At 54.3% G+C, this 23,685-nt stretch overlaps 2 protein-coding genes across 10 annotated transcripts in view; one reads left to right on the top strand and one right to left on the bottom strand.

Moving 5' to 3' along the window:
- Nucleotides 1-3,906: 3,906 nt before the first annotated feature.
- LOC107325715 (twist-related protein 2-like) lies at nucleotides 3,907-5,386 on the top strand. The gene is made up of 2 exons (XM_032441077.1): nucleotides 3,907-4,603; nucleotides 5,148-5,386. The coding sequence occupies exon 1, from the start codon at nucleotides 4,112-4,114 to the stop codon at nucleotides 4,595-4,597; it is 486 nt and encodes a 161-aa protein (XP_032296968.1). The 5' UTR covers nucleotides 3,907-4,111; the 3' UTR covers nucleotides 4,598-4,603; nucleotides 5,148-5,386.
- Nucleotides 5,387-7,546: 2,160 nt separating this feature from the next.
- The window catches only part of HDAC7 (histone deacetylase 7), a 56,289-nt gene continuing 40,150 nt past the window's right edge, over nucleotides 7,547-23,685 (bottom strand). For 8 of the 9 annotated variants that reach the window (XM_015886849.2, XM_015886853.2, XM_015886856.2 and 5 more), the window contains 24 exons: nucleotides 18,952-19,148; nucleotides 18,165-18,255; nucleotides 17,294-17,408; nucleotides 17,032-17,147; nucleotides 16,754-16,876; nucleotides 16,171-16,280; nucleotides 15,706-15,822; nucleotides 15,327-15,525; nucleotides 14,955-15,163; nucleotides 14,498-14,701; nucleotides 13,733-13,958; nucleotides 13,160-13,293; nucleotides 12,655-12,775; nucleotides 12,510-12,559; nucleotides 11,169-11,276; nucleotides 10,998-11,053; nucleotides 10,689-10,776; nucleotides 10,290-10,409; nucleotides 9,873-9,970; nucleotides 9,661-9,779; nucleotides 9,360-9,493; nucleotides 9,072-9,156; nucleotides 8,730-8,868; nucleotides 7,547-8,410 (listed from right to left, as the gene is read on the bottom strand). In XM_015886849.2, coding sequence (XP_015742335.1) covers nucleotides 8,365-8,410; nucleotides 8,730-8,868; nucleotides 9,072-9,156; nucleotides 9,360-9,493; nucleotides 9,661-9,779; nucleotides 9,873-9,970; nucleotides 10,290-10,409; nucleotides 10,689-10,776; nucleotides 10,998-11,053; nucleotides 11,169-11,276; nucleotides 12,510-12,559; nucleotides 12,655-12,775; nucleotides 13,160-13,293; nucleotides 13,733-13,958; nucleotides 14,498-14,701; nucleotides 14,955-15,163; nucleotides 15,327-15,525; nucleotides 15,706-15,822; nucleotides 16,171-16,280; nucleotides 16,754-16,876; nucleotides 17,032-17,147; nucleotides 17,294-17,408; nucleotides 18,165-18,255; nucleotides 18,952-19,148 — 3,005 coding nt within the window. In that variant the 3' untranslated portion in view covers nucleotides 7,547-8,364. The remainder of the gene's footprint in view (nucleotides 8,411-8,729; nucleotides 8,869-9,071; nucleotides 9,157-9,359; nucleotides 9,494-9,660; nucleotides 9,780-9,872; nucleotides 9,971-10,289; nucleotides 10,410-10,688; nucleotides 10,777-10,997; nucleotides 11,054-11,168; nucleotides 11,277-12,509; nucleotides 12,560-12,654; nucleotides 12,776-13,159; nucleotides 13,294-13,732; nucleotides 13,959-14,497; nucleotides 14,702-14,954; nucleotides 15,164-15,326; nucleotides 15,526-15,705; nucleotides 15,823-16,170; nucleotides 16,281-16,753; nucleotides 16,877-17,031; nucleotides 17,148-17,293; nucleotides 17,409-18,164; nucleotides 18,256-18,951; nucleotides 19,149-23,685) is intronic. The other variant, XM_032441076.1, reaches the window with a different exon arrangement.

Here is a 23,685-nt window from a genome sequence, read left to right as displayed (position 1 = left end):
GGAACCAATGGGGATGGGATGGAGCCACCAAGGTGCAAGGCTGGGATACTGGGAGCACTGGGATGGAGCTCTATGTCGCCAAGGCAAGGAGTTAAAGGAGGCTGCCCCCCACCCCGGGGGTCCCCCATCCCCTTTATTACCACTCAACCCCCCACCCCACCAAGGCAAGGAGTTAAAGGATGCTGCCCCCCACCCCAGGGGTCCCCCATCCCCTTTATTACCACTCAACCCCCCACCCCATCAAGGCAAGGAGTTAAAGGATGCTGAGCTCCCATTGCCCCCCACCCAGCGGGTCCCCATCCCCTCCATCACTGCTTGACCCCCCACCCCACCAAGGCAAGGAGTTAAAGGATGCTGCCCCCCACCCCAGGGGTCCCCCATCCCCTCCATCACTGCTCGACCCCCCACCCCACCACGGGGCTGCATTTGGCTGCTGGAAGGGAGGGGAGGTGTCAAGGATGGCTGCGGGGCGGGGGGCCGAGGGGGAGGGTTGGAGGGCTGAGGGTGGGATGACGGACATCTTTTAGCTCTTAAAAAGTCCGCTCTGTTCCAGGAACTCGAAGTCACCGCGAGAAGGAAACGAGCTGCTCGGGCGTCCATCAGCGCTGCGGGGCTCGGATCAAAGCCGCCCGCAGCCCCGCGCCGCCCCCCGGTCCGCCGTCACCGCGGTAACAGCACGAGGCTGAGGATGCTTCGCATTTCTCTTCGCCCCGCATCTGTTTCCACTCTCGGGCCGCGATAACGAGAAAAAGCTGCGAAACCGGAGCTGCTCCCCCGGCCTCCAGGGGCAGCGGCTGTTCCCGGCTGCCTTTAATGTCGGCGATTTATTAGGCTGATCTTCCTTTATTCTGTTCTATATTCTATTCTATTCTATTCTATTCTATTCTATTCTATTCTATTCTATTCTATTCTATTCTATTCTATTCTATTCTATTCTATTCTATCCCATCCCATCCCATCCCATCCCATCCCATTCCACTCACTTTATTTTATTCCATCCCATTCCATCCCATTCCATCCCATTCCATCCCATCCCATTCCATCCCATCCATCATCCCATCCCCATCCCATCCCCATCCCATTCCATCCCATCCCATTCCCATCCCATCCCATTCCCATCCATTTTCACCCCATCCCATCCCATTTCACCCCATTCCCATCCATCTTCCCCCATCCCAATCCCATCCCCATCCCCATCACCATCCCCATCCCCATCCCCATCCCCATCCCCATCCCCATCCCATCCCATTCAACCCACCCCATCCCACCCCATCCCATTTATTTCATACAGGGTAAAAATGGAGGTCGTCATCAGCCCCTATAACAAAGAGCCTGCATAAAAAAAAAAAAAAAAGAAAAATGAAATGAAACGAGATAATAAATAACAATAACAGAACTCAACACCAAAAAGAACCTCACCGTCGAGGTTCGGTCTCTGATTTTGTGCCTGGAATTATTTGCAGGCGCCATCAAAGCGGAGCTGTGGGCTCACACATGGAGTGTGTTATCCTGCAGGTTCACAGCCTGGGGTTGAGCAGCACGGAGAGGGGAGGGGGCAGTTTTTAACCCCCCAAGTTGGATTTGCACACGCTTGCGTGTGTTCTGTCCCAACCCCACTCTGTGCAGTGCACATAAAAGGGGTGTTGGGTTGAACATCCGCAATCTACACCACTGGGTCAAGATGATGCTCTGGGTTAGGGCTAAAATTATGGGTTAAGAGCTTGGGGATGTGAAAGTCTTCTTGATTTATATGGTGGAGGAGCATCAGCTCTGTATTGAGCTCCTTGTTGGCATGTGGGCACCCAACGAGCCCTTGGGTGCTCCTTTGGCAGGGTGCTGTGCAGCTGCTGGTGCTCAGAAAAGCCAAAAGATGTGGCACTCTCCAGGGAGTAAGGAGCAAATTGATGCAAGTGTTTAATGGTGGAGATGTCAGGGTGGGGGGTCCTGCAGGTGGGACACCAGGAGGTGGACACAAAGGTGCAGATGTGTCACTGTTAGGCAGTGCCGTCCCTTCTGACCCAACCACCCTATGGTTGTATGACCTTCTAGGACCCTTCCATCCCAACCATCCCATGGTTCTATGAATGTTAAGGACCCTTCCAATCCAACGACCCCATGGTTCACTGATCGTTAAGGACCTTTCCAACACAACCACCCCCTCGATTCTATGATCTTCAAGTACTCTTCCATCCCAACCACTCTATGGTTCTATGATCTTCAAGGACCCTTCCAACCCAACCATCCCATGGTTCTATGACCTTCTAAGAAAACCTCAGCTCCGTTGTCTCATTTGGTGGCATTTCTTTCACTCCTCTTTTAATTTCTCCCTTTCCAAAGCTCTGAGAAATTCCCATCACACTATCCACCCAACCCCAGGACATCCTGCCCCCTAAAAGCCCCCCAAGTGGAGTGAATGGGAGCAATGGGAGCTGGGCAGAGGTAGAGGGTTGGGACATGGTGAGAAATCCAACCTTTCTCCCATCTGGTCCCATCTCCCATCTCAATGAACCAAACAATCCAGGCTTCTTTTTTCTTCCTTATTTCTCTTTTCTCTCTGCATTTTTAAGGCCTGAAACGAGAGCTATAAAACCCCCCCAGCGAGCTGGAAAGAAAACCAAAGTTCTCGAAACCAGTTTGGCAACGCGTGACCTTCCCATGAACAGTTTATACCAAAGCTCTTCCAGCAACGTGCACTGAAAGAACAGATTGAAATGTTTGAGGGGGGGTGGGGGGGAACACTCTCACCACAAAACATCCAACTGTGGGTGAAAAAGCCCCATTGAGCAGCTCGGGGTGAGTCGTTGGTTGTCTCCATTGATCAAAGCGCATCGATATCCATTTGCTTGGGGATATCAGCACCAACCCTGAGCTCTGCAGGAGATTGAAACAGAATTAAGCTTGTTTTGTGGGGGAAAAAAAAACCTCAAAACCCATCAATTAAAAGATAAATTAATGAACAAAAGCCAGGCAAAAGCCCGTGCCCCAGCTGGTGTCAATTGGCCGCCATCCCGTTCCTGCTGATCTCAGCCAGTTCCTCCAAGCACGGGATCAGAGGAGCCGGGATCTGCCTCAATTCTCCCCTCCCTGGGGGGATTTTTCTCTCTCCCTTTGTTTTCTCTTGCTTTCCCAGGCCCCTCTGATCCATTGTCTTCCCACATTAGGAACAGCTGATATTGGCTGCTGTCTTCGACAATGGTCGCGTGTGAGCAGCGCGTTGAGCCCTACCAAGCAAAGCCATTGGGATCCCATCATCTCCCAGCATCTCCCCTCCCATCTCCCCCTCCTTCCTTCCTTCCTTCCTTCCTTCCTTCCTTTCCTTCCTTCCTTCCTTCCTTCCTTCCTTCCTTCCTTCCTTCCTTCCTTCCTTCCTTCCTTCCTTCCTTCCTTCCTTCCTTCCGTCCTTCTCTCTCCCTTTCTCCCTTCCTTCCCCCTCTTTCTCTCTCTCTCTTTTGTGGTGCAAACTCAAACCCATTTTGGGTTTGGTGCTATTCCTTAAGAGCAGTGGATGCCCAACAGAGTCACGTCTTCCATTGGGTTAATAGCACATCCATTGCTCATTGGAGCATCCATTGCTCCACACTTCCACTTGAACATCCCATGGATGAAAGTCTTCTCTTCCATTCTGGGTGGATGAAAACCTCTGGTTGGCTTTTGTAGGGTCTTAAAATTAAGACTAAAACCAAATCAGGCTCCCTTGGCCTCCATGGCTGGTGTTCACATCGGCATAGGCGACGACCGGGCAGCAGGCAGAAGCATCTGTGCCGGAGGGCTTGGGGGGTGTCAGTGGAGGAGGGAGGGAGGAAATCTGGAACCCATAAGCTCCAATGCTGTTTGCGTTACCTTGCACCGCTGCATTGGTCTGCGCCTGGTCCGCCCCCGTTCCTCCTCACCCTATCAGCAAAAGCCATTCCCCAAAGTTATCCGAACGCCCTCCTCTCCTTCGCCCAAAGGAAAAACCAACGGAGCTCCTTGGAGGGCTCTGCGGGGCTCTGGAGGAGTTTGGTGGGGTTGAAGGACGGATGCTGAGCGTCACCTCCACCGATGCTCCGCGCGCCGTGAGAGCACGAAGGGAAAGGCTCCTTGGTTACAACATCTGGTGGCTGCCAAGAAGATGAAGGAAGAAAACATGTGCCCCGAGTCTCCCGAAGGCAGCCTGGTTACCAGCGAGGAGGAAGGCGAGAGGCTGCACAAGAAATGCCTCCGTAAACGAGGCCAAGCTGGTAAAGCTTTGGAGGACGGCAGAGCCACATCTCCGCAGGGCAAACGCTGCAAGCGCAGCCCGGTGCCGCAGTCCTTCGAGGATGTGCACACACAGAGGGTGATTGCCAACGTGAGGGAGAGGCAGAGGACCCAATCGCTCAACGATGCCTTCGCGGAGCTGAGGAAGATCATCCCCACGTTGCCCTCCGATAAGCTGAGCAAGATCCAGACCCTCAAGCTGGCTGCACGGTACATTGACTTCTTGTACCAGGTGCTGCAGAGCGATGAGCTGGACCACAAGATCACCAGCTGCAACTACCTGGCCCACGAGAGGCTCAGCTACGCCTTCTCTGTCTGGAGGATGGAAGGGGCTTGGTCCATGTCTGCGTCCCACTGAGCTGGGGTATGTATGGCCAGGGTGCAGAGCGCACCCGCATCCTACATCCCACTCTGCATCTCCCAGCCCACCCCCTTTGTGATCCACATGCTGCAACAAACCCAGTTCATCCTGCTGGGTCTAAATCCCTAAAGAAAGATTGGGTTTTCCTTTGGTATTTCTGGGTCCCAGCTCTGGTGATAGGGTCAGAGCCCACCCGGTGCTTTGGGGAAGACAACTGAAAGAGGAATGGGGACTCCCATCTTCTTGCATCCCAATGAGGGTCACCCAATGGGAAAAAAAATCCCTTTTCTTTTCTTGGTCACCCTGGTGCATCCCTCCTTGGGTGCTGCTTGGCCTTATTGGAGATGCTGTAAGAGCTGTGCCCAAAGCTGTGGCTGCGTTATGGTCATAAAGGGCCAGAAAAGGGGATTGAAATGGTGCACAGCCCCGTTCCTAAGCCTGCAATGCAGTGTCTGTGGGGTCCCCATCTGTGTCATTGCATGCTGTGGGATGGGACACCCTCAGACCCTCCATCAGTTCCATCAGTTCTCATTGCATTTGTCTTTAGGGTGAACCTGGACGAGGCCAGAGGACAAAGTTCTCATCTTTGCCCCATCCTCATATCTTGAAAGAGCGGAGGGAGAGGGAAAGGGGGAGAACTGCCCCACTGAGACATTGCCAGGCTGGGAAGCAGCCCCATTGAAACCCCAACAGGGACCCTGGGTGAATCCACTGCTAAACAGCCCCAATTTCAGGGCAGCTCTGGAGACGGAGGCGCAAACGGCGGCTGAAGATGGAGAGCATTCACATTGGGATTTCATTGCGTGATTAAACTCTTACTTCCCACCCCACGGTCCCAAATGTGGGGCTCTGCAGTTCCACCCCCAAGGACCAGAGGATGCAGCTGACGTTGAGGGGCTGCACAGCACAGCTCTGCTTATAGGAGAGATGGAAACGTGACCGGAGTGTGGAGAGCTGCAGGAGGAGCCCAAGCTGAGGAGCACTTTGCTAATGGACCCGAGCTTTTCCCTTGAGGACTTCGGGGCTTTTTGGTGAGGGTTCCTTCCTATTGGTTGCAGTCTGGGCTGATGGGCAGCTCAGGCTCCAGCCGGTGACTTCCAGACCTCTTTATTAGAGTTGAATGCTCGGCAGGAGCTTAACAGAGGAATGAAAGTCCTTTCGTGACCCTAAAGACCTTTCTAAGTGAAAAACCTCCCCACCAAATCCCCCCCTGGCTGCTCTTATTGCCCGACCTCAGCATCCATCCCTGGCTGCAGGCAGAGCATCCTCGTGTTGCACTGATAACTCGCGGCCAATTCGGGCTGTGTGATGGGAGGAGGATTTACTGAGCAAAGAACAATAAGAAAGGAGCTGTGCCGGCACTGGGGAGGCTCCATTCGCCTTCTCCCATAGGTGAATTAACCCGGAGTGTGCAAAGGGACCTTAATATAAAGCAGCAAATGGAAGTCAGCCTATTAAATATCAAAGTGAGCTGGAGGAGCTGGATGGGGATGTGCCCTCGTTAAGCGGGAGCCATCATCCGGGGAAAGAGGGATGGAGCCCTCGGGCAACCAAATCCATGTTTGAAGTCCCCGAAAGCTCTCAGCTCTCAGAGCATTGAAATGGTTTTTATTCTGCTGGAGGTGAAAACGAAGCTGGGAGCACAAAGTGGGGAGGGGGAGGGAGATGGGAGGGCGATATTCTGTGCCCTTCATTTGTCCCCCCCTGGATTTATCGTCTCTCTCTCTCTCGCGTTGCCTTCACTTAATTGTCTATCTTGAAAGACCTTGGATAAATCTTCCCTTTGGGGATCTCGCTCGGAGTCTGCTTTGTCGGGAGGATGTTTATAAACACGTCTCATTGCAGGGCATTAAAACAGAGGGGTATGGAAGGAACCCCGGGGAGGGGAGCTCTGTATAGGAAATGCTTTGAAATCGGTGTCAAAACGTATTGAAGGCACCACGGGGCTCATCTGTGCCCTTCTCTGTTTGGAGCTGCAGCATCCGCCCCTATTTGGTTCTATAAGAGGGATGATGAATTGCTTGAATGTTGTGAAATCTGTGCCTTGGGATTTCCCAATGGGTCCCATTGCTGGGGAAGGGGGGCAGAGGGGGAAGCACGGTGGTCCCAGTGCAGGATGCTGCCCCACCAAGAGCACTGCAATGGGGTTGGGCTGCAAACATTGCTCTGGATGTGCTAGTTGTGATGGGGAAGGGATATTCAATGCATGTGGATCACACCCCAAAGGCCCCCAGCCCCAAAGCTCTGATGTGGGTCAGCCCATGGGCTCCATCAGCAACTTGGAAAGGCCTCAGGTTCGTGCTGAGCCCCAAAGTCTATGGCTGCCATAGAGGATACCCACAGTACATAATAGCACACAGTGACTTCTCCCCCCACCTCCCACCCTCCCCCAGAGCTCTGGGCAGTTTGAGACACATAAATGTTTATTTTTCCAATATATTCTTTTTTTTTTTTCTTTCTTTTTTTCTTTTATTTTTTTATACAAAATTTCCTCCCTGTGCCTGCAGATGGAGCCTGGCTGCCCCCTGAGCTCAGCACCCCATCCATCCCCTTCCCCCCACCACCAAGCCTAGCTGTCCATTGAACCCCACTGTGAACCCAGAACCCAAGGGGGGGGGACACAGGGAAGGATGAGGCTCTTGGGGTGAGGATGCTCTGTTGCAGTATGAGAAGAGAAGAAGGCAAATCCAACTGGATGCAGCACTTCAAGAGGGCTGAGCCCATCTCTGGTCATCCCAGTACAACCCATAGAGGGAGCAGGACTGGATCTGATCACAGCTGGAGAAGTGGGTTCAGACACTGGAGAGGGGGAACCAGGTGCCATTGACTCCAAGGGGGAGACTGGAAGACAACCAGGGACTGCAGGACACGGATCCTTAAGGCCAGCGGGTTGCTGGAAAGGGCTGAAGGCACCTCGGTAACATCCACACACACACACACAAGGTGTTTGTTCCCAAAATTCCCATGGAAAGAAGAGTACGTAAGGTTCACATTAGCACATCTCATATGTATATAGTGCAAATCAGAGCCCCAGCACCAGAGGGTTCGCTCTCTGGTTAGTGGTTAACATGTCCCACAGGTGCAATCCTGGGCACTGCAGACACTCTGGCCCTCGCTCTTCCCCAGCTGCAAAGCAATGGGTGCATCATCCAATGCTTTCCAAACCCTTTCTCGTGCAGAATGAGGTCACAGCCCACAGCACTGGCATGCTTGTTCCCACCTCGTGCCCTAGCAGAGAGGAATAGGAGCACTGGGGAGGCCTTTGAAAGCCTCTCCCCTCTCAAGCAAGACAGAGAGCTGCTGCTCCATGGGACAGCTGACTGCAGAGGAGCTCTGGGTGCAGAGTTCTGATGGTGTGTCCACAACATCCATCCCAACACCCAACCCTTCCCCCAAGCGTGAGGAAGATCCCAAGAGAAGGGCAGGTCTGCACCAGAAAGGTGGTGGCCTCTTGCACATCCCCAAGAAAGACTTTGGGTTCTGAAGGTTGGGGATTGATTGCAGGCACAGTGTAGGGTGGCAGCACCGTGCTGTGCAGAGGGAGGTTGATGTGTTCCATCTGTCCCAAGCAGGAAGGTGTCTCCTGGGCTGGCTGCAGGAGCATCCTTTCTTGGATGTGTGGCAGCCAAAGGTCCAGCCCCTTTCAGGACCGTGACTCAGGGAGTGAGTGGCAAATGGGAAGCCAGGAGTGAAGAGTGAGCACTGGGCTCAGGAAGAGTCCAACCACGTCCTGGAAGCAGGGGTGCAGAGAACATCACCGCTCATCACTGGTTCATGGGCTCCTCCTCCTCCATAGGCTCATCTTGTGGCCTGGAGAAACACAGTACATGAGATGAGATCTTCTCTTCCCAACACAACACATTATTTCTGTGCTTATCACCTGGCACATCCAGCTTCTAGCCCTGTTGCCTGGGATGAGAAGGTTACAGGACCAGAGCTCCCATTGAACAGAATGGGCACAACATCCACCTCCCACTCTCTGAGACCAGTTTACACCCAGCACCACCCAGATCTCACTGGGCTGTGGGACACCAACCCCCTGCTGCCAACCCAAGCATCCCCAAGGCTCAGAGCTCAGCACATGGACTGTGGGCCATCTGCACATCCCATGACCAATGAAGAGCATTACCTCTTCTCCACCATCACAGCCACTGAGAGGGAGGCCAAGGCTGTGACCGTCTCTACCTCTTCTGCCTCGTGGTGCTGAGCCTCCAGGAAGGAGCAGCCCAGTTTGGAGGCAAAACGCTGCACAGCCACCCAGTATTTACCTATAGGGGAAGCAAAGGTCAGGATAGATGCTGGGACAGGGGTGGCCCATGTGAACACATGCAAGGGGCATCAACCCACTCCAGGGAGGGGGAGGAAGGTGGAGGGTTCCAAAGTGCTTCATTCCCTGGGTGGTTTTCCCTTGACAGAGGAGGAAATGGCAGCACTTGGGCCATCCATGCTAACTCAGCTGTGGGACACTCACTTTGGACCTGGATCACGGCTTCCAAGGAGCGCACAGCGTTGGCATTGGGCTTCTGCCTCATGCTTTCTTCTGGGAGAGGGTCCAGCTGCCAAAGGGAGAGATGGAAGGGTCAAAGGGAGAGAGCTGTGCACAAGGCTGGGCTCACAGCCACAACCCACGCTTCCACCCTGTTCCCATTGCTCCCAACAGGTCCCAGCAACCAGACAGGGAGAGCAGATTCTCCAAAGCTGCCCTACAGGGACACAGCAAACCCCCCCCCCCAGCCCCCTCAGGGGTCCTGGCTCTCACCTCATTGCCCAGCAAGGCTGATACACAGGCTTCAGAAGCATCACAGATGGCAGTGAGGTCGTGGCCTCCTTCAAGGGCCAGGACGACGCGGCCCCCAGCCAGGCTCATCAGCTGCTTGGTCAGGTAGCCAAAACCTGCCCAGGAAATCCAAGGGGCAGACATCAGCCTCCCTGCCCAATACAGCAGGGAAAGAGCCCCCTCTGCTGTGCCAGAATAACTCTGAGCTGTCCCTGTGAGCTGCCAGCTCCAGAGCCCAGCCAAGCAATGGGAAGAGCTCAAAGTGCTGCTTGTACTTCCTTACATTTAGCAGAGACTTTGTAGCCACCCAGGGGTGGTGGGTGGCCATCAGCTGCATCGAAGCCAGCTGACACCAACACCACATCGGGGGAGAATTCATGTGCGATTGGCATCACCACCGTCCTGTCAGGGTGAAAAAGAACAAGTAGTAAGAGGGGTTAAGTGTTGGCTTAGCCTGAAGATGGGGGAAATGCAGAGGAATGCAGAAAATAGTACCTGAAAGCAGCCAGATACTCAGGGTCACCCATGGGGGGGTCAAGGCCTCCAGTCCAGGCTACGTTGACATTAAATCCCTCACCAGGGCCAGCACCAACCTGGGGGAGAGCAAGGATGATGGTGAAGGGCTGGATGTGGCCCGCAGGGATTCATTTCTCCACCCATACATGGGTCAGATCCCCTCCATCCTCATAACCATCAGTAAGCAGTCCCATGCTTCACCATGTCCTGCACTCTGGGAACAGGAAACCCCAACTCTGCATTAAGGCAAAGCAATGGAGATCAGCTTCCATGGAGACGTCCACCTGAGGGTGGAGGGGATGGACACCCTGGGGTCTCTCACTTGTAGGACTGAACCAAGGGGCTGCCCCAAAGCGGAGCTGTGTGGATCTTGGGGCCTGTCTGTTCATTTCATACCTCATCAGCAGCCCCGCTGCCAGGGAAGAAGTTTCCATCGTCGTGACGATGCAAAGAGATGTAGAGAACGTCGGGGTCTCTGTAGAAGATCTGCTGGGTCCCATTGCCGTGGTGAACATCCTACAGAGAGATATGGATGATGTGAGGGCCCCTTTTTGTGCACTTGAAACTGCCCTGCAGCTCAATGGAGCTAAAAGCACCTAGATCCCTGCCCTGCTTCAGACTCCCCTGTCTCAGATCTGGTCCCAGTTCCCCCACCCTGACATGTCAGGGAGATCCCAGCCACGTTCCTGAAGCCAGACCCCAATTAGGATTCTCTACCCTCAGGTCTAACCCCAAATCAGAGCTGGGATGTCCTGGGAAGGCACAAGAACCTTCTAGGGGACAGGAACAACTTACCCAGTCCACAATGAGGATCTTGCTGAGTTTCCCTTTCTGCTGCAGCTGCCTGGCAGCAATGGCCACCGAGTTGAAGAAGCAGAACCCCCTGCAATGAGGCAGGTGGAGCTGCTCAGAACCAGGATCCCCTGAGCACCCATCCCTCACCAAAGGATGGGCTCTGCCTCCCCTCCCCACTTAGTCTGAGTACAGAAGGGTCCTGGGGCTGTTAACAGGGAACAATTAGTGTTATCACCCCCTGGGGGGACCCTGTATTGACCTAGATTCTGGGGCTTCCACTACAACACCCATCTGGGAAGGGGCCCTTACATGGCAGTGGATGGATCCGCGTGATGTCCGGGCGGCCTCACCACAGCAAAACCATTCTGGGGACAAAAAAAATCCATGAGGAGATCAAACACCCCAGCAAGCCATTCCTGCTGCAGGGACATTCCGTGCCATACTGGTGGGACCTCCAGGCCCCACTGTCCCTCTCCTTACCTTCAGCTCCCTACTGGCCACTTTGAAGGCCAACTCGGTGACGCTGCCTGCGGCCCAGCGGGCTGCATTGGAGGAGTGCAGCTCATTCCAGATGGTATCACTGTCCACCTGCAAGCAAGGGAACAGTCAGATAGAGATGGGGATAGGGCACATCAGCAGGAGAACCCACACTCTGTGCCAGCCACCCTGCTCAGAGGATGAAGCCACCCTGCAAACCATGGGGCAAGATCCTTGGCTCCACAGTGTCCACCTGGGGACAGCAGTCAGGGTAATGGCTCCTCACCCTGACCCCCAGGGAAAGCTCTGCACATGGAGCACCTCACCCTGTACCCAGGATCTAGAAGGAGTGACTGAGAAAACGCTCGTTACCTTCTTTATCTTATTTTATTGTTTAACCAAACATCTTGGTTTGATCAGGATCACGTCAAGGGCTGAGCCAGAGCCGGAAAACTCAAGTCTCTTCTGATCAACTCCATGTGTGCAATTCAAATGCTCCCCCTTTGCCCCCCGAGGGGGCAGCTCCAGGCCCCTGCCTTCGGGCAGGGCAATAGGAAGGCAAGGGGGGAGGCAGAGCAGGGAAAGTGGATGTAAACGAGGCTGAGAAGAGCTGGTGCCCAGCAGCAGGGGCAAGGAGAGGAGAAGAACCAGAAGAGGCAGCAGGAAGGCATGGAGTGAGACCCTTCCTGAAAGAGAGAGAAAGAAAAGGACAGACGGGGAGAGAGGAAGAGAGGAGAATGCAATGAATGGAGAGAAACCAGGGCAGCAAGCTCTGAGAGGAGAGGCCACAGAAATGTCTGGAGAGAAGTGGAAAGCTGCTGTCCCCATGCCACTGTCCATGACCCTGGTGGAAGCCCATGCTGCACCCCGGCCATCCCACTGGGATGTGGGATGCTGTGCACACAGCTGAGGTCCCATCTGTCCCATAAATCTGCTCCCTCCTAAAGCCCCTGGCTCTCAGATGTGGCTGCAAGGGGTTTGTGGTAGCAGGGTTCCCTGGAGGAAGGGTCTGCAAAGGTCTGATTCAAGGGCAGGATGCTCCCAAGGATAGTGGGAAGCCATGCTACAATGATGTCCTGCTCCCATTTGAGGGAGGCTGGGACAATTTTCTGTGTCCATATGCAGGCTGTTGTTGCTTGGGCTGAGTCTGTAGGAGGCCACAGACCAGATTCTACCCTCAAGGCTCTGAGCTCCCTTGGGACAACCCACAGACACACAGGGGTGGGGGCTGAGAGCAGCCCAATGGCTTTGGGAGCTCCCTCCCCACTCAGGCCACTCAGTGGGGCCAGAAGAAATAAAACAAGCCCATCCAAAAAACACCCTGAGCAAAGAAGGAGCACTTACCCCCACCCCTCCACAGGGCAGCATGACGAACATCCGCTGTGACAGAATCCCTGCAAGGAGGAGACAAGGAGGATTCAGAGCCATGGGAACCAGGGATAAGGGCACACAGCACAGGGACAGCACAGGAGGGCAGATGGGGGCTCACCTGCCAGCTTCCCATTGTCCAGTTTCAGGCGGTTGAGGGGATTGGTGCCATAGAGGAAGACGTGGCGCTCGGTGTGGACACACTGCAGCTCCTCCAGGGTGGCCTTGCGTCCCCGCAGACACTGCAGGGCACAGGGGCTATGACTGAACCACCCCAGGATGGGACATGTGTTCCCCTCCCCAGATAAGCCATAGACAGACTGTTTTCCTACAGTTGTAGAACCCTCTATGGCCCAAAGTCAGTCCTACTAAATCAGGATTAATAGATAAGAGCTGACACTGACGTTCCCCAAGCTGGCAAAACACCTCAGTCCTATCTCAGCAGGGATTGTGCCCATCTTCCAGCACAGCAAACTCATGGCCATGGTCACACCAGTGTCAGCAACAGCCAAATGTAAACCCCCTTCCCAAGACCTCTTTGTTATTGGATAGTGGTGGAAAACAGGCTGGGAAGATCTGGGAACAAAAGGAGTGGAAGTTGGGCACCCCCCTCCCCTGCTCCTCACCTCACACTGGCTGCGCAGACCCCTCTCCTGCAGTCGGGACCAGATGCTCTGAATCCTACCCGCGTGCTCTGGATGGTTGCTGTTGTCACCACAGGAGCACTGGTGTTTGAGCATCACCGAGTCATAAACCAGTCCTGCAACAACACCCAAGAAGAGCTGTCATCCTCAGACTGGACTGGATGCCCAGGTCTCAGTGCTGCCAACCCTAATGCTGCCCCTTTTCCAGGGCTGGGTTTGAAGCTGGGACCTAAAACACCCATAATCATTCAGTTTGAATGAAAACATCTTTATCAAAACCACGTGAGCCTCTGCCCCAAGGTTTTTGATGCACATGCTGTCCTGGATGCTTAAGAAGCTAAACCAGTCCCTTGTAACGACCCAGATGGAAGCTGTGGGGCCAGAAGGGCAAATTCTGCTTGGAAAATACAACTTAGATAAGGAGAAGGGAACTCTCATGACCTCCTCTGCACCTTCTGCCAGTCATGGTGTTCCCAGGAATTCAGGAGTCCAAGAGAGATTGGGAGTGACATTCAACAGCCCCCCCAACCACCCCCACGAGGGGCAGTGTCCTACCTGTTGTGAAATGGGGCTTGGAGGTCTGCTCCTGCACTGGCAGGGAGAGTGCTTTGGAGGTTGTATCCTGGGCAGGGAGGGAGACAGTCGCGGTGGCAGGAGATGACTGGGCCCTGGAGAGAGGTCTGTGCCCTGCCAGGACGGTTGGGACCATGGTGGAGTCAGCCAGGGGCTGCCGCTTGAGTAGCTGGTGCTGCACACGTGGGTAGGGGTCCCAGAGATAGGCCTAATGGAGAGAGGTGGCAATAAGCATGACATCACCCAGCATCGAGTGACATGCACCTTTCTAGGAAGGAGAATGTCTCTGGAGCATCTGGATGTGAGAGTTCACTTCATGCTGAAGGACTTGGAGCTGCTCTGTAGGAGCTGGCATGTATGAGGCAGCATCTGCTGCTCTCTGCTGGCTCAGTCCTGCAGTGCTGGGCAGCCCTGATGCAAGGTGAAACAGTACAGGGATGATGCCAGCACTTTGGGGATGATGCCCAGCTTTGCTGGCACCAGAGGTGGCTGCTGATCACTGTCCCTGTCCCAGCAAACTCCCCGAGTTGAGAAAGGGAAAGATGTAGTGCCTGCATCCCCACACACACAGCAGTCCTTTACAGAGCTCTATGGGTCTGAGCTGAACTTTCCCATGACCAGAAGACATGGGTTTGTACAAAATTTCACGTGGCACCACGAGACGTAGATAAGAAGCACTCTGAAATGCATGAAGAGGGGCTGGGAATTCCATTTCTTACAGCCCCATCCCTGCCATTCCTTGCTTACCTGCTGGAGGATGAGCTCCTCCTGAGGCTGCAGCATCTTCTGAGGCCTCTCAGGCTCCTTCCCGCTGCTCCCTGGCCGTGCAGGCTCCACATGTGCCCTCGCCTGCTCACTGCTCTCAGCCCCAGCCTCCATCCCCTCAGCCTCCATGTCCTCTGAGGAGGGGATCTGCCGCAGCCGGGGCTTCTCGCTGGTTTTCACCATGCGCTGCAAGCAGAGGGGTGACAAGTGAGCACACAGAGGTGGTGGGGACAGGGCAGGCTGAGGAGGCTGGGGGTAGCAGGGCACCCCAGAGCCCAAGGATGATAGATATGGGAGCCAACGAAGCTGAGCACAGCCTCACAGCAAGGCAGCAGCATGCAGGCTTGGCCCTGGGTATCAGATAATTGCTGCCCTGCAGAAAAGGCTGCGATCCTTCCCCCAGTGCCTCCTGCACCCCATACTGTAGCTCAGTACTTACCTTGCCCAGGTGCGTCTGTTGCTTGAGCCTCTCCAGGAACTGGGCATGGTGCTGCTGGTACACCAGCTGCTGCTGGATGGCCTTGGGGTTCTGGGGCAGGGGCTCCGAGCGGGTCCTGCCCAGTGGTTTGTGGTGGCCTGGGAGCGACAGGCGCTCTGTAGAGATGAGCGATGGGGCGAAGGAGAAAGGGACTGTCCCCAGACCTGGAACTGCAGGGAAAAGGAAGGAGAGGTGTGGCGTTTCTTTGTCCACTGGGCAGACGCTAAGATCAATGCTTTCCATCTCCTCAGCTGGAGCTTGTGGAAGAGAAATGGGAAACCAAGAATCTCAGTGCTATGCCTTGAGTGCTGCTGGCCCAAGCTCAACACTTACCTGCCACAAGTGGAGTGTGGGTGACTGAGGGCTCGAGGATGATGACAGGCTGGAGCCGAGGGGACAAAGGGTTCCCAGCCTCATGCTGCTCCAAGCCAGCTGGGAAGAACATGGGTGAGTGTGTGCCTGTGAGGACAGGCCCGTTCAGCACAGGCACCCGGTGTGCCAGGCCAGAGAGAGAGCGACGATCCCCATCTCCCTGCAGAGAAGGGGGCTGGATTAGTAATGGGACACGGCACAGAGAGAGGATGGCATGTCCTCCCCATACCCATGGGCAGCCTCAGACTACTCAGAGCCAGCCCAACAACCTCAAGATCCCCCCTGCTTTGCAGGAACCCTCTGCCCAGGTTTGGGTGGTTCCTACAACCAGGTCACCTACCCTGGCACTAGTGGTAGCTGGCAATCCCAGGGTGATGGCAGGAAGGGAGACTGCGCTCTGCAGGGCAAACTGGGCCAAGGAGCTCTCCTGCATCATCAGGCGCTGGGCCAGGGGTGCCTGCACCAAACACGATCCATCAGTCTCCTGCTCTGGGAATTGCAGAGCTCAGCATGGGACACGCAGCTTAGGATGGGTAGCAGAAGTGGGCAGCAAAGTCCCAGCTGCCTGCAAGAACATCCAGGGCCAGGGGCACCAGGGACCCATATGGAGACAGCACATGCACTAGGAAAGCACTGGGGCACGCTGCAGAGGAAGGCAGCACATCACCACACTGGGCAGAGGGTCCCACCATGCAGGGACAGCTGGGCTAAGGGCAGCTCAGTGCAGAACTGGGGTCCCCAGGGAGGATGCTAGCTTATCTTGAGCCCAGGATGGTAGTGGGAGAGGCAAAGTTAAGGAGCTCACCTCGTGGGCCATGCTGGAGGCAGTGGGGAGGGCTCCGTGCTCGGCAGGGAGGCTGTCGTTGGGAGAGCTGCAGCCAGACACTGGGGTGCTGCTGCTGCTTGGGGAGGAATCTGTGAGTGAAAAGAAAGGGGAAAATGAACACCTGTACCCAGAAAGGGCTACACAGCCCTGCTCCAACCCTGCAAAGTTCTCCCTCCTTCTAACAATTCCCCAGTTTGCCTCCTAGAGGCAAAACTCTCCTTGGCAAGGTGGCAAGCTGGAGATGCAGTCAGACATGGAGGAAGCCTAGCTAGATGTATTTGCTCAGGACCTTGCATGCTTCCAGCCTTGTAGGTCCATCAAGGGCCCAAAAATCAGCACGATACAGTGGCAGCAATATCCTTCCCCACTTCATCCACCCCTGAACCATCACAGCACAGAGCTTGCTCCCACAGGCTGTGCCCCAAAGAGGGCACCAATGATTACCAAGTCTCTAAAGCATTAATTTCTCCCTTGGAGCCCCACAGTGGGCATTATACACGACCCCAGGCTGCTCCAGCCTCCTTGATCTCCCAAACTCTCTGCATACAGGCAAAGCCCTCACCAATGGTCTCAGGTGGTCTCCTTTTCAGAGAGGGGGGAGCACTTTCCTTCCGTGTCAGGGGGTTCTTGCGGCGGTCCAGGCACTTCCTGGGCTTGCAACGCACCTTCAGGTTGGGCTCAGACGCTGTGAGGGGACAGGGCAGTCAGTCCCAGCTCCATCACAGGTAGGGGCAAAGCTAGACTGATTTGGCGGAGTTACTTCTCAGCTCCAGCCATCCCCTGGGAGCGAGCTCAATGGCCTCATGGCAGCAGTGAGATGGTGTTGGCCCCCAGCCTTACCTGTCTTCCGGAGTGGAAAATGCTCTGGGGGATCAAGAGAAGTGCTAGGAACCGGGGACAGGAAGGTGCTGAGTACAGGAGGGGAAGGACCTTCAGGATCCAGAGGCTCCAGAGTCCTATGGGGAAAAGCATCATCAGAGATTCTTACCTCTTTGCTGAGATGATCAGCAATGCCTTGACTCATTCAAACCCACTTTTGCAGGGTCCCAAGCAGCTGCCCTGCACTGGGTGGGTCAGATTACACAGGGTGCTCTTGTTTTACCTGTATGGCATTGCTGGAGGGTTGGGGTTGCTGGTTCTTTCCAAAGCTGCTGCCTGCTGCTTCTTCAGGATGACCTCAGCCAGTTTCTGCTTCACCACTGTGCTGGCCACTGCACCTGAGGGTGTTACATGTTGATGATTAGCAGCTGATGTGGCTGTGCCTATCCTGCACCTCAGCAGGAAAAATATCACTGGAAAAATATCAGCACCCCAAGAGAGTTCAGACTCAAAGGGCAAGTGGGCAGAAAGCTCATGGAAACAGGGAACAGCTGCACTCAAATCTATGAAGAGTTCTGCACCTCCAAAAGCTCAGCAAACTCCTAGTGCAGCAGGCACTAGATGGCGCAGGGAGATTGCAGCAGAAGGTTTGCTCTCCTGCATGGTGCAAAACTTACTACCCAGCTCTCAGCACCCCCCATCGACCCCTCCTGTGCTCCAGCCTGGGATCTGCCAGCTCTATAAGGCAATTTGTGCCTTGGCCTGTACATGGGGCAGCACAAGCACTGCCAGTTTCGACTGCAGCGGCTGTTGGGTATAGTGTAACACCAAAGCAGGGATCTACTGCTACCACTTGGTTGGCATCAATAAGGACACAAAGGACAAATCCTGGCTAGTGAGTTCCATGATGCAGCTATTGGGTGCAGCTCACTCTTTTTTCCCCACACTCTTTTCCTGAAGCTCTCTGATGCTCAGGACAGAGATGCTCAGACCAAGAGCACGCAGAGCATAGCCTGGTTAAAGGCAGCACTGTCTGCTGAGCCCCTGCTTTAAGCTGCTTTACCCTCACTCCACATGAACTTGGCCCCCCTGATTTTGGGGAACTGCCTCCCCAGGTGGAAATGCCACGTGTCACAAAGCACTGAGGCTCTTACTTCGTTTGCTCTTGTCCTTATTGAGGATCTGCCGCAGCTCCTGCTCCTGCTGCCCAGGCTCTGCTTCACGGTGTGAGGTCTCCATGGTCACCTGTGAGAGGAGAGGGCACTGTCAGCACCAGGGGACCTGAAACACTGTGCAATAGGGATGGAGCATCTCTGCAACAGATTGTTACAGCATTTTTGGAAACCCAGTGGGCTGACAAGGATGTGTTAAGTTGTTTCATTGCTGCAAACTGGATGTAATGAGATGTTCAGTCCAGAGGAGGCCATAAGGATGCTCAGAGGCTGGAGCATCTCTGCTATGGAAAAAGGCTGAGGGAACTGGGAAGGTTCAGCCCTAAGAAGGCTCATGGGAGAACTCATTGCAGCCTTCCAGTGCTTAAACGGAGCTTACAAATAGAAAGGAGAGTGACATGGTCTGATAGTGACAGGACAAGGGGGGGGGGAACAGATTAAAGAGGGGAGATTTAGGTGAGATGTGAAGATGGAATTCTTTGCTGCCCAAAGAAGTGTGGGTGCCCATCCCTGGAGGTGCTCACAGCAATGGATGGGTGGCCAATCCATGGATGGCCTTGGGCAGCTGATGGAGGCATGTGATCAGCCCAGAGCAATGGGTGGGCTAGAGGAACTGAGGTCTCTTCCAACCCAACCATTCTATAGTTCTATGATCACGAAAGGACCCTTCCAACCCAAGCCAACCTATGGTTCTATGCTGGCAGACACACACAGCACCATGAGTTGTGCACGCTTTACAGGGGAAAAAGTATTTTAGAAGCATCCATACCCTGACGTGCTGGTGGGCAAGCTGCTCCACTTGCTGCTGGTGCAGGCTGGCGAGGAAGAGCTGGTGCTGCAGCTGCTGCGTGTGCTTCAAAGCCAGTAACGCCGTGTCGGAGCCGGGCTTGACAACACGCTGCCCGATGCGCAGGTCCATGGGGACGGCCTGGGGCACCCGTGGAGAGGTGCACGGGGTCACAGCAGCTGTTGGGACACAAAGAAGGGTGCAGCTGGGTGAGGAGCAGCACACAGAGGGGCCTCCTGTGCCTCCCACCTTTGGGAAAGCAGTGGGATGGGGATGAGGATATCCCGACGTGCAGGAGGGCACTGCAAGGAATGTGTCCTGCTGTTGAAAAGGGCTTGCCACATCCCATCTGCTGCCTGTGAGAGCCTCCTCCGTCATCCAGGCAGAAATCCTGTATGTTATACACCCTTGGAGTGCCTCCAAGGCGCTGCAGGCAGCTCTCCCTGACAGCACGGCATTGCAAACTGAAGGCACTCCCATGTCGCACAGGGAACCCCTTCAAACCTCACAAGACCACTTCAAACCAACCCTCTCTAGAGAGGGACTAAAGCACCCATTGCAGCAAGAGACTAACCACACAGCTCCTAAAGCCTTGCAGCACTTACCCTGCATCGCGGCACTGCTGCAATGCTGCTACCAAATCCCACAACTTGCAATATTGCTTTGGAGGCTCTGAGCAGCAATGCCACCTCTGCTGCTCTGCCTCTATACAAGCAGACCTTAACAAAGGTCGGACGGTGCCATTTGCAGGAGCAGGGATGGAGGGAGCAGTCTTGCAAGCCAGATGGATGCAGTGGGACATTGCCACCCCCAGAGCAGCCACATCCAGTGCAGGTTGCTGGGGATGCAGCACAGCACGGTAGAAAGGAGATGAGCAAGCACAGGAGCGACTGAAGGATGCAAAGACAGCCCCAGTGGACCCATGGCATCCCATAAACCACGCAGCCATGGCAGCTCAATGCTTCAGGCCCTGCAGCATAGAACGAAAGAAGCTGGAAGCAAGCAAGTAGGCAGGAAATCTAGAATTAAAAGCACTGCACAGGAATGCATTTGCAGGGACGAAGCCACTGCAGCCTAAGAACTAATTGTTTTCCTAAAGCAGTGAAGCAGCTCCAATTATTAAATAAAGAAAAAATAATAATAAATGCAAATGTTATTTTTATAGGCAGAGAACCACACCCTGCGCTGCGCAAATCTCAGCCTCAACAGCATCAGGGAGCTTGTGCTGACGACTGCAATACTGTAGGAGCCCTGCCATGCAGCAATGCAACAGGGAAACCCAGCACAGCCTCCTGCAGTGCCAGGAGGGAAAGCTGCCCCCGATCCATAAGGCCAACATTTCCCTATACAGCAAAACACTCGTAACAAGATTCAGCCCATAGGAGCTGATGCTCCCAGCCCCATGGTTGGGTTTGACCTGGTTCTCTATATCTCTTTGATAACCACCTGGGTTTTCATTTGTCTCTGGCTAATTAGTTCTAATTGCTACAGCCTCGGTGATAGGAGGCTGTGGGAGATAACAGCTGGAGGCTGAATGCTGCTGAGCTCCCATGCCCTGGGGCTGGAGGGGGTGTGCTGCGACCCCCAACCCATAGGCTGCATCAACACTGAGATGCATCTGAACCAACACAAGTTACCCTGAGCCAGAAGACCCCTCTGCTCCATCCTCAGCCCTTTGCTTCAGTTCTTCCAGCTCCAAAAACACTGACATCCTTCACAGTGCTGACAGCTCATCCTCTGCTGCCCAAGCAGCTGCAGCGCTCACTCCCATCTCCGCAGAGCTCCAGCCATCTCCCAGCTCCAGCCATCCCTTCATTCCTGCTAAACATCAGCAATTTTGAAGGATGGGAGTGATAAGGCTCCCTCCTCTCTGCTTATGGTTCCCATGACCCAGTGAGGAGGAGGATGCTCGGCTGCAGCACTCTCCCAATGCACTGTGTCTGCATAAGGATGGGCTGTAATGAACAAACCTCAGGGTGGGAGATGGGGACTTTTAACAGCACCCACCCACATCCCTACAGAGGGATGCTCACCCCCATCCATCCAGACCATCCTGCATCCAAGGCGCAGAGGTTGGGATCAGCTTTAATACAATTCACTGTATAGTTTGATTATAAACAGCAGCCAACTACTATTAAGAGATGCTTGCGTTGTCCACCTCCAAAATAACTCTATTTGGGGAAATAAGGCCCTGATTTCCCTCGAGAATCTGTAGTGAAGTCAGTGAATGAGAAACCACTCATTAAAGCACTCAACTTTCCCATACAAATTCCTCTGCCCTGCTTTTATGCTGCCTATACAAAAAGCCACGTTAACAGATGGCAAGTCAGCACACTAACAAAGGATTTGGTAAAGCTCCCTTCGTTTCCCTCTGCTGGAGATTTATTCTCCAGCGTCGCGGCGTTGTTTGTAACAACACATTTCAGGCATCAGCAAAATAACACGAGTTACTCCAAACATAATTGCTTGGCTCGGAGATACACAGAGAGCTGCGTGTGTGCAGGAACACCCTGAGGAAGGGGATGGGGAAGATAAGATCAGCCCAACAAGCTGCAGCCCCCATCCCCACAGCTGACGGCATCCAGGGGAGCTCTGAGAGCAGCCCCAGCCTCCCTCCATGTATGATGTACATAGAGCTCCATGTACAGCCCCATTCTCACCCCTTCATCCATCAGCTGCTGAACCCCAGGCAGCAAAAGGGGCGGTTTTGTTTAAGTCTCTTTAAAAACAAACTCCAAAGCAGCGCAAAGGAAGGAGAGGGAGGGAGGGAGGCCGTGCGGGACAGCAGCCAGAAAAACAACTCCTCACTGCGTGCCCCAAGCCAGGAAAAAGGCAGTCGAGCATCCCTGCAGCCAAGAGGCACCAGCGCTGCTCCGCACACCGAGTGCCAGGGCACAGCTGCTTCCCAGCCTCACCCCCTGGGACCCACAGCACCCCAGTGCTGCCACCCACCCCTCCTGCAGCTCCAGGTGCCCCCACGCAGCCCCTTTCCTTCCCTAAGGGTTCGGCTGTCAGCTCCCCTCCGTGGCTTGAATTCACGTGGGGTTCACAGCTGGGATGTGAGCCAAGAGCTACAGCACACAGCTCCTCTCTGGAGCTCCGCATGACGGGGGCAGGCGGCCAGCAGTGCGCTCCTCCTCTTCCCTTCACCCCAAGGAAGGGCCTGGAGTCAAACCCAGCACTGCAAGGGCTCCCAGGGGGCTGCTCCCATCCCCTGCAAGCCCCCAGTGCCATGAGGACACAGAAAACCCCATAGAGGGGTTGATACAGGGATGCTCCAAACCCACTGCAGAGCCATTGGGGTAAGGCAAAGCGAGCGTCCTGCTCCCAGAGAAGAAGAGGATTCGAGGCCAGGCTCCTCTCTTGGCTGCCAACATCTTGTGTGTGAATTATTTTTAGTTGGTTAGAACATTCACATGGGAAGGACAGAGCTCAGCAGCGCATCACCCTGCCACCAAAATGCAGCCAGAGCCAGCCTCGCTGCAAGGACACACCAATTCCCCTGCACTAACCATGCATGGCATTGCATTAACAGCCCAGGAGGGGCTTTGGGGTGCAATAAAAGCACAGCACTGCTCATGCAATAGGGGGTGAAGTCACCCCTGTGAGTGCCACCGTGCCAGGGTTGTTTTTTTGGGTCACTGGGTACAGGCAGGTGGCAAGGAGGAAAACACTGCTCCGCCAGCGCAACCGGAGGAAGCCAAGGAGGGGAAAGCAGTGGGGCCCTGTGCGGAGGCGATGGCCCAGGGCAACCAAACTCATTGCACAAACCTTCCCCACCTGTGCAGGTCACACTGCAGCTCCACCCTTCCTCCGTGGAAAGGGGAGATTGCAACAGGCCCTGGGAAAGCTGCAGGGTGAGCGTGGTTCCATCTAAGTTATAGGCATTTTCCTGCTGCTTTTTCCTGCAGTGAAGCCTTTGCTTTCTATGCTATCTCCTTCTTGGGGTGATACCTGCTGCAAGTGACCTCCAAGCACTGGATATGGGGCTTCTCCCACCTTGCCATGCTCTTTGACAGGCAGCAGCACTGACTTTCTCAGGCTTTAGTGCATTACTGCATTGGTGCAGCTCACTCTCTGCTGGGGGCAATGGGGAACCAGGCTGCTGCATACAGAGCCACCCTCAATGAAAACAGAAAGCAACAAGAAATCTTTGCTTCGATATCCTTTGGTTTTTAACCAGGCATGAGCAGCAGTGACCTGTGCTTATATAATGGGGAAATAAAAGCAGAAGCAAATGGTATAAATGCATGGAGCAAAGCAAGCTGTGGGTCTTTGCAGCCCTTCACCTCCAGGTCCTGCAGCCCTCAATACAGCCCTATAGCTCTGCCTGAGGCCAAGCTATATGCACTTTTTGAAACCCCTTTCCCATCTTTTTTGCTGATGAGCTGTGAAAGGTTCAGGGTTCAGCCGGGTTGAAAAATGCATGTGATTAAAAACATTCCTCTGAAATAAAAGGAAAAAAGGTTTTCTCCAGAGCCACGCAAAAGCAACAGAAAAAAAAATCAGCCCAAGGGGGATTTGTTCAAATTAAAAACACTTAAATAAGAAACCACACACACACACACACACAAAATAGATTATGTTGAAATAACGTTAAGATCACAAAGCTGGGACTCCAGCAATAGGAAATCCCAGAGCTGGGGTACCTCGTATAACCTCCCTGCAGCCCCTAGGGCACATGGACTGAGATAGTGGCTTTAATTATGGGGCTGA

Source organism: Coturnix japonica, linkage group LGE22C19W28_E50C23, assembly GCF_001577835.2.
Source record: "Coturnix japonica isolate 7356 linkage group LGE22C19W28_E50C23, Coturnix japonica 2.1, whole genome shotgun sequence".
Classification (NCBI taxonomy): Eukaryota; Metazoa; Chordata; class Aves; order Galliformes; family Phasianidae; genus Coturnix; species Coturnix japonica.
Note: the sequence above shows the minus strand (reverse complement) of the source record. Positions and strands in the feature narration are given on the sequence as shown.

Excerpts from the sequence above, each read along its gene's own strand:
- LOC107325715 (XM_032441077.1), top strand. The coding sequence starts at position 4,112 with ATGAAGGAAGAAAACATGTGCCCCGAGTCTCCCGAAGGCAGCCTGGTT.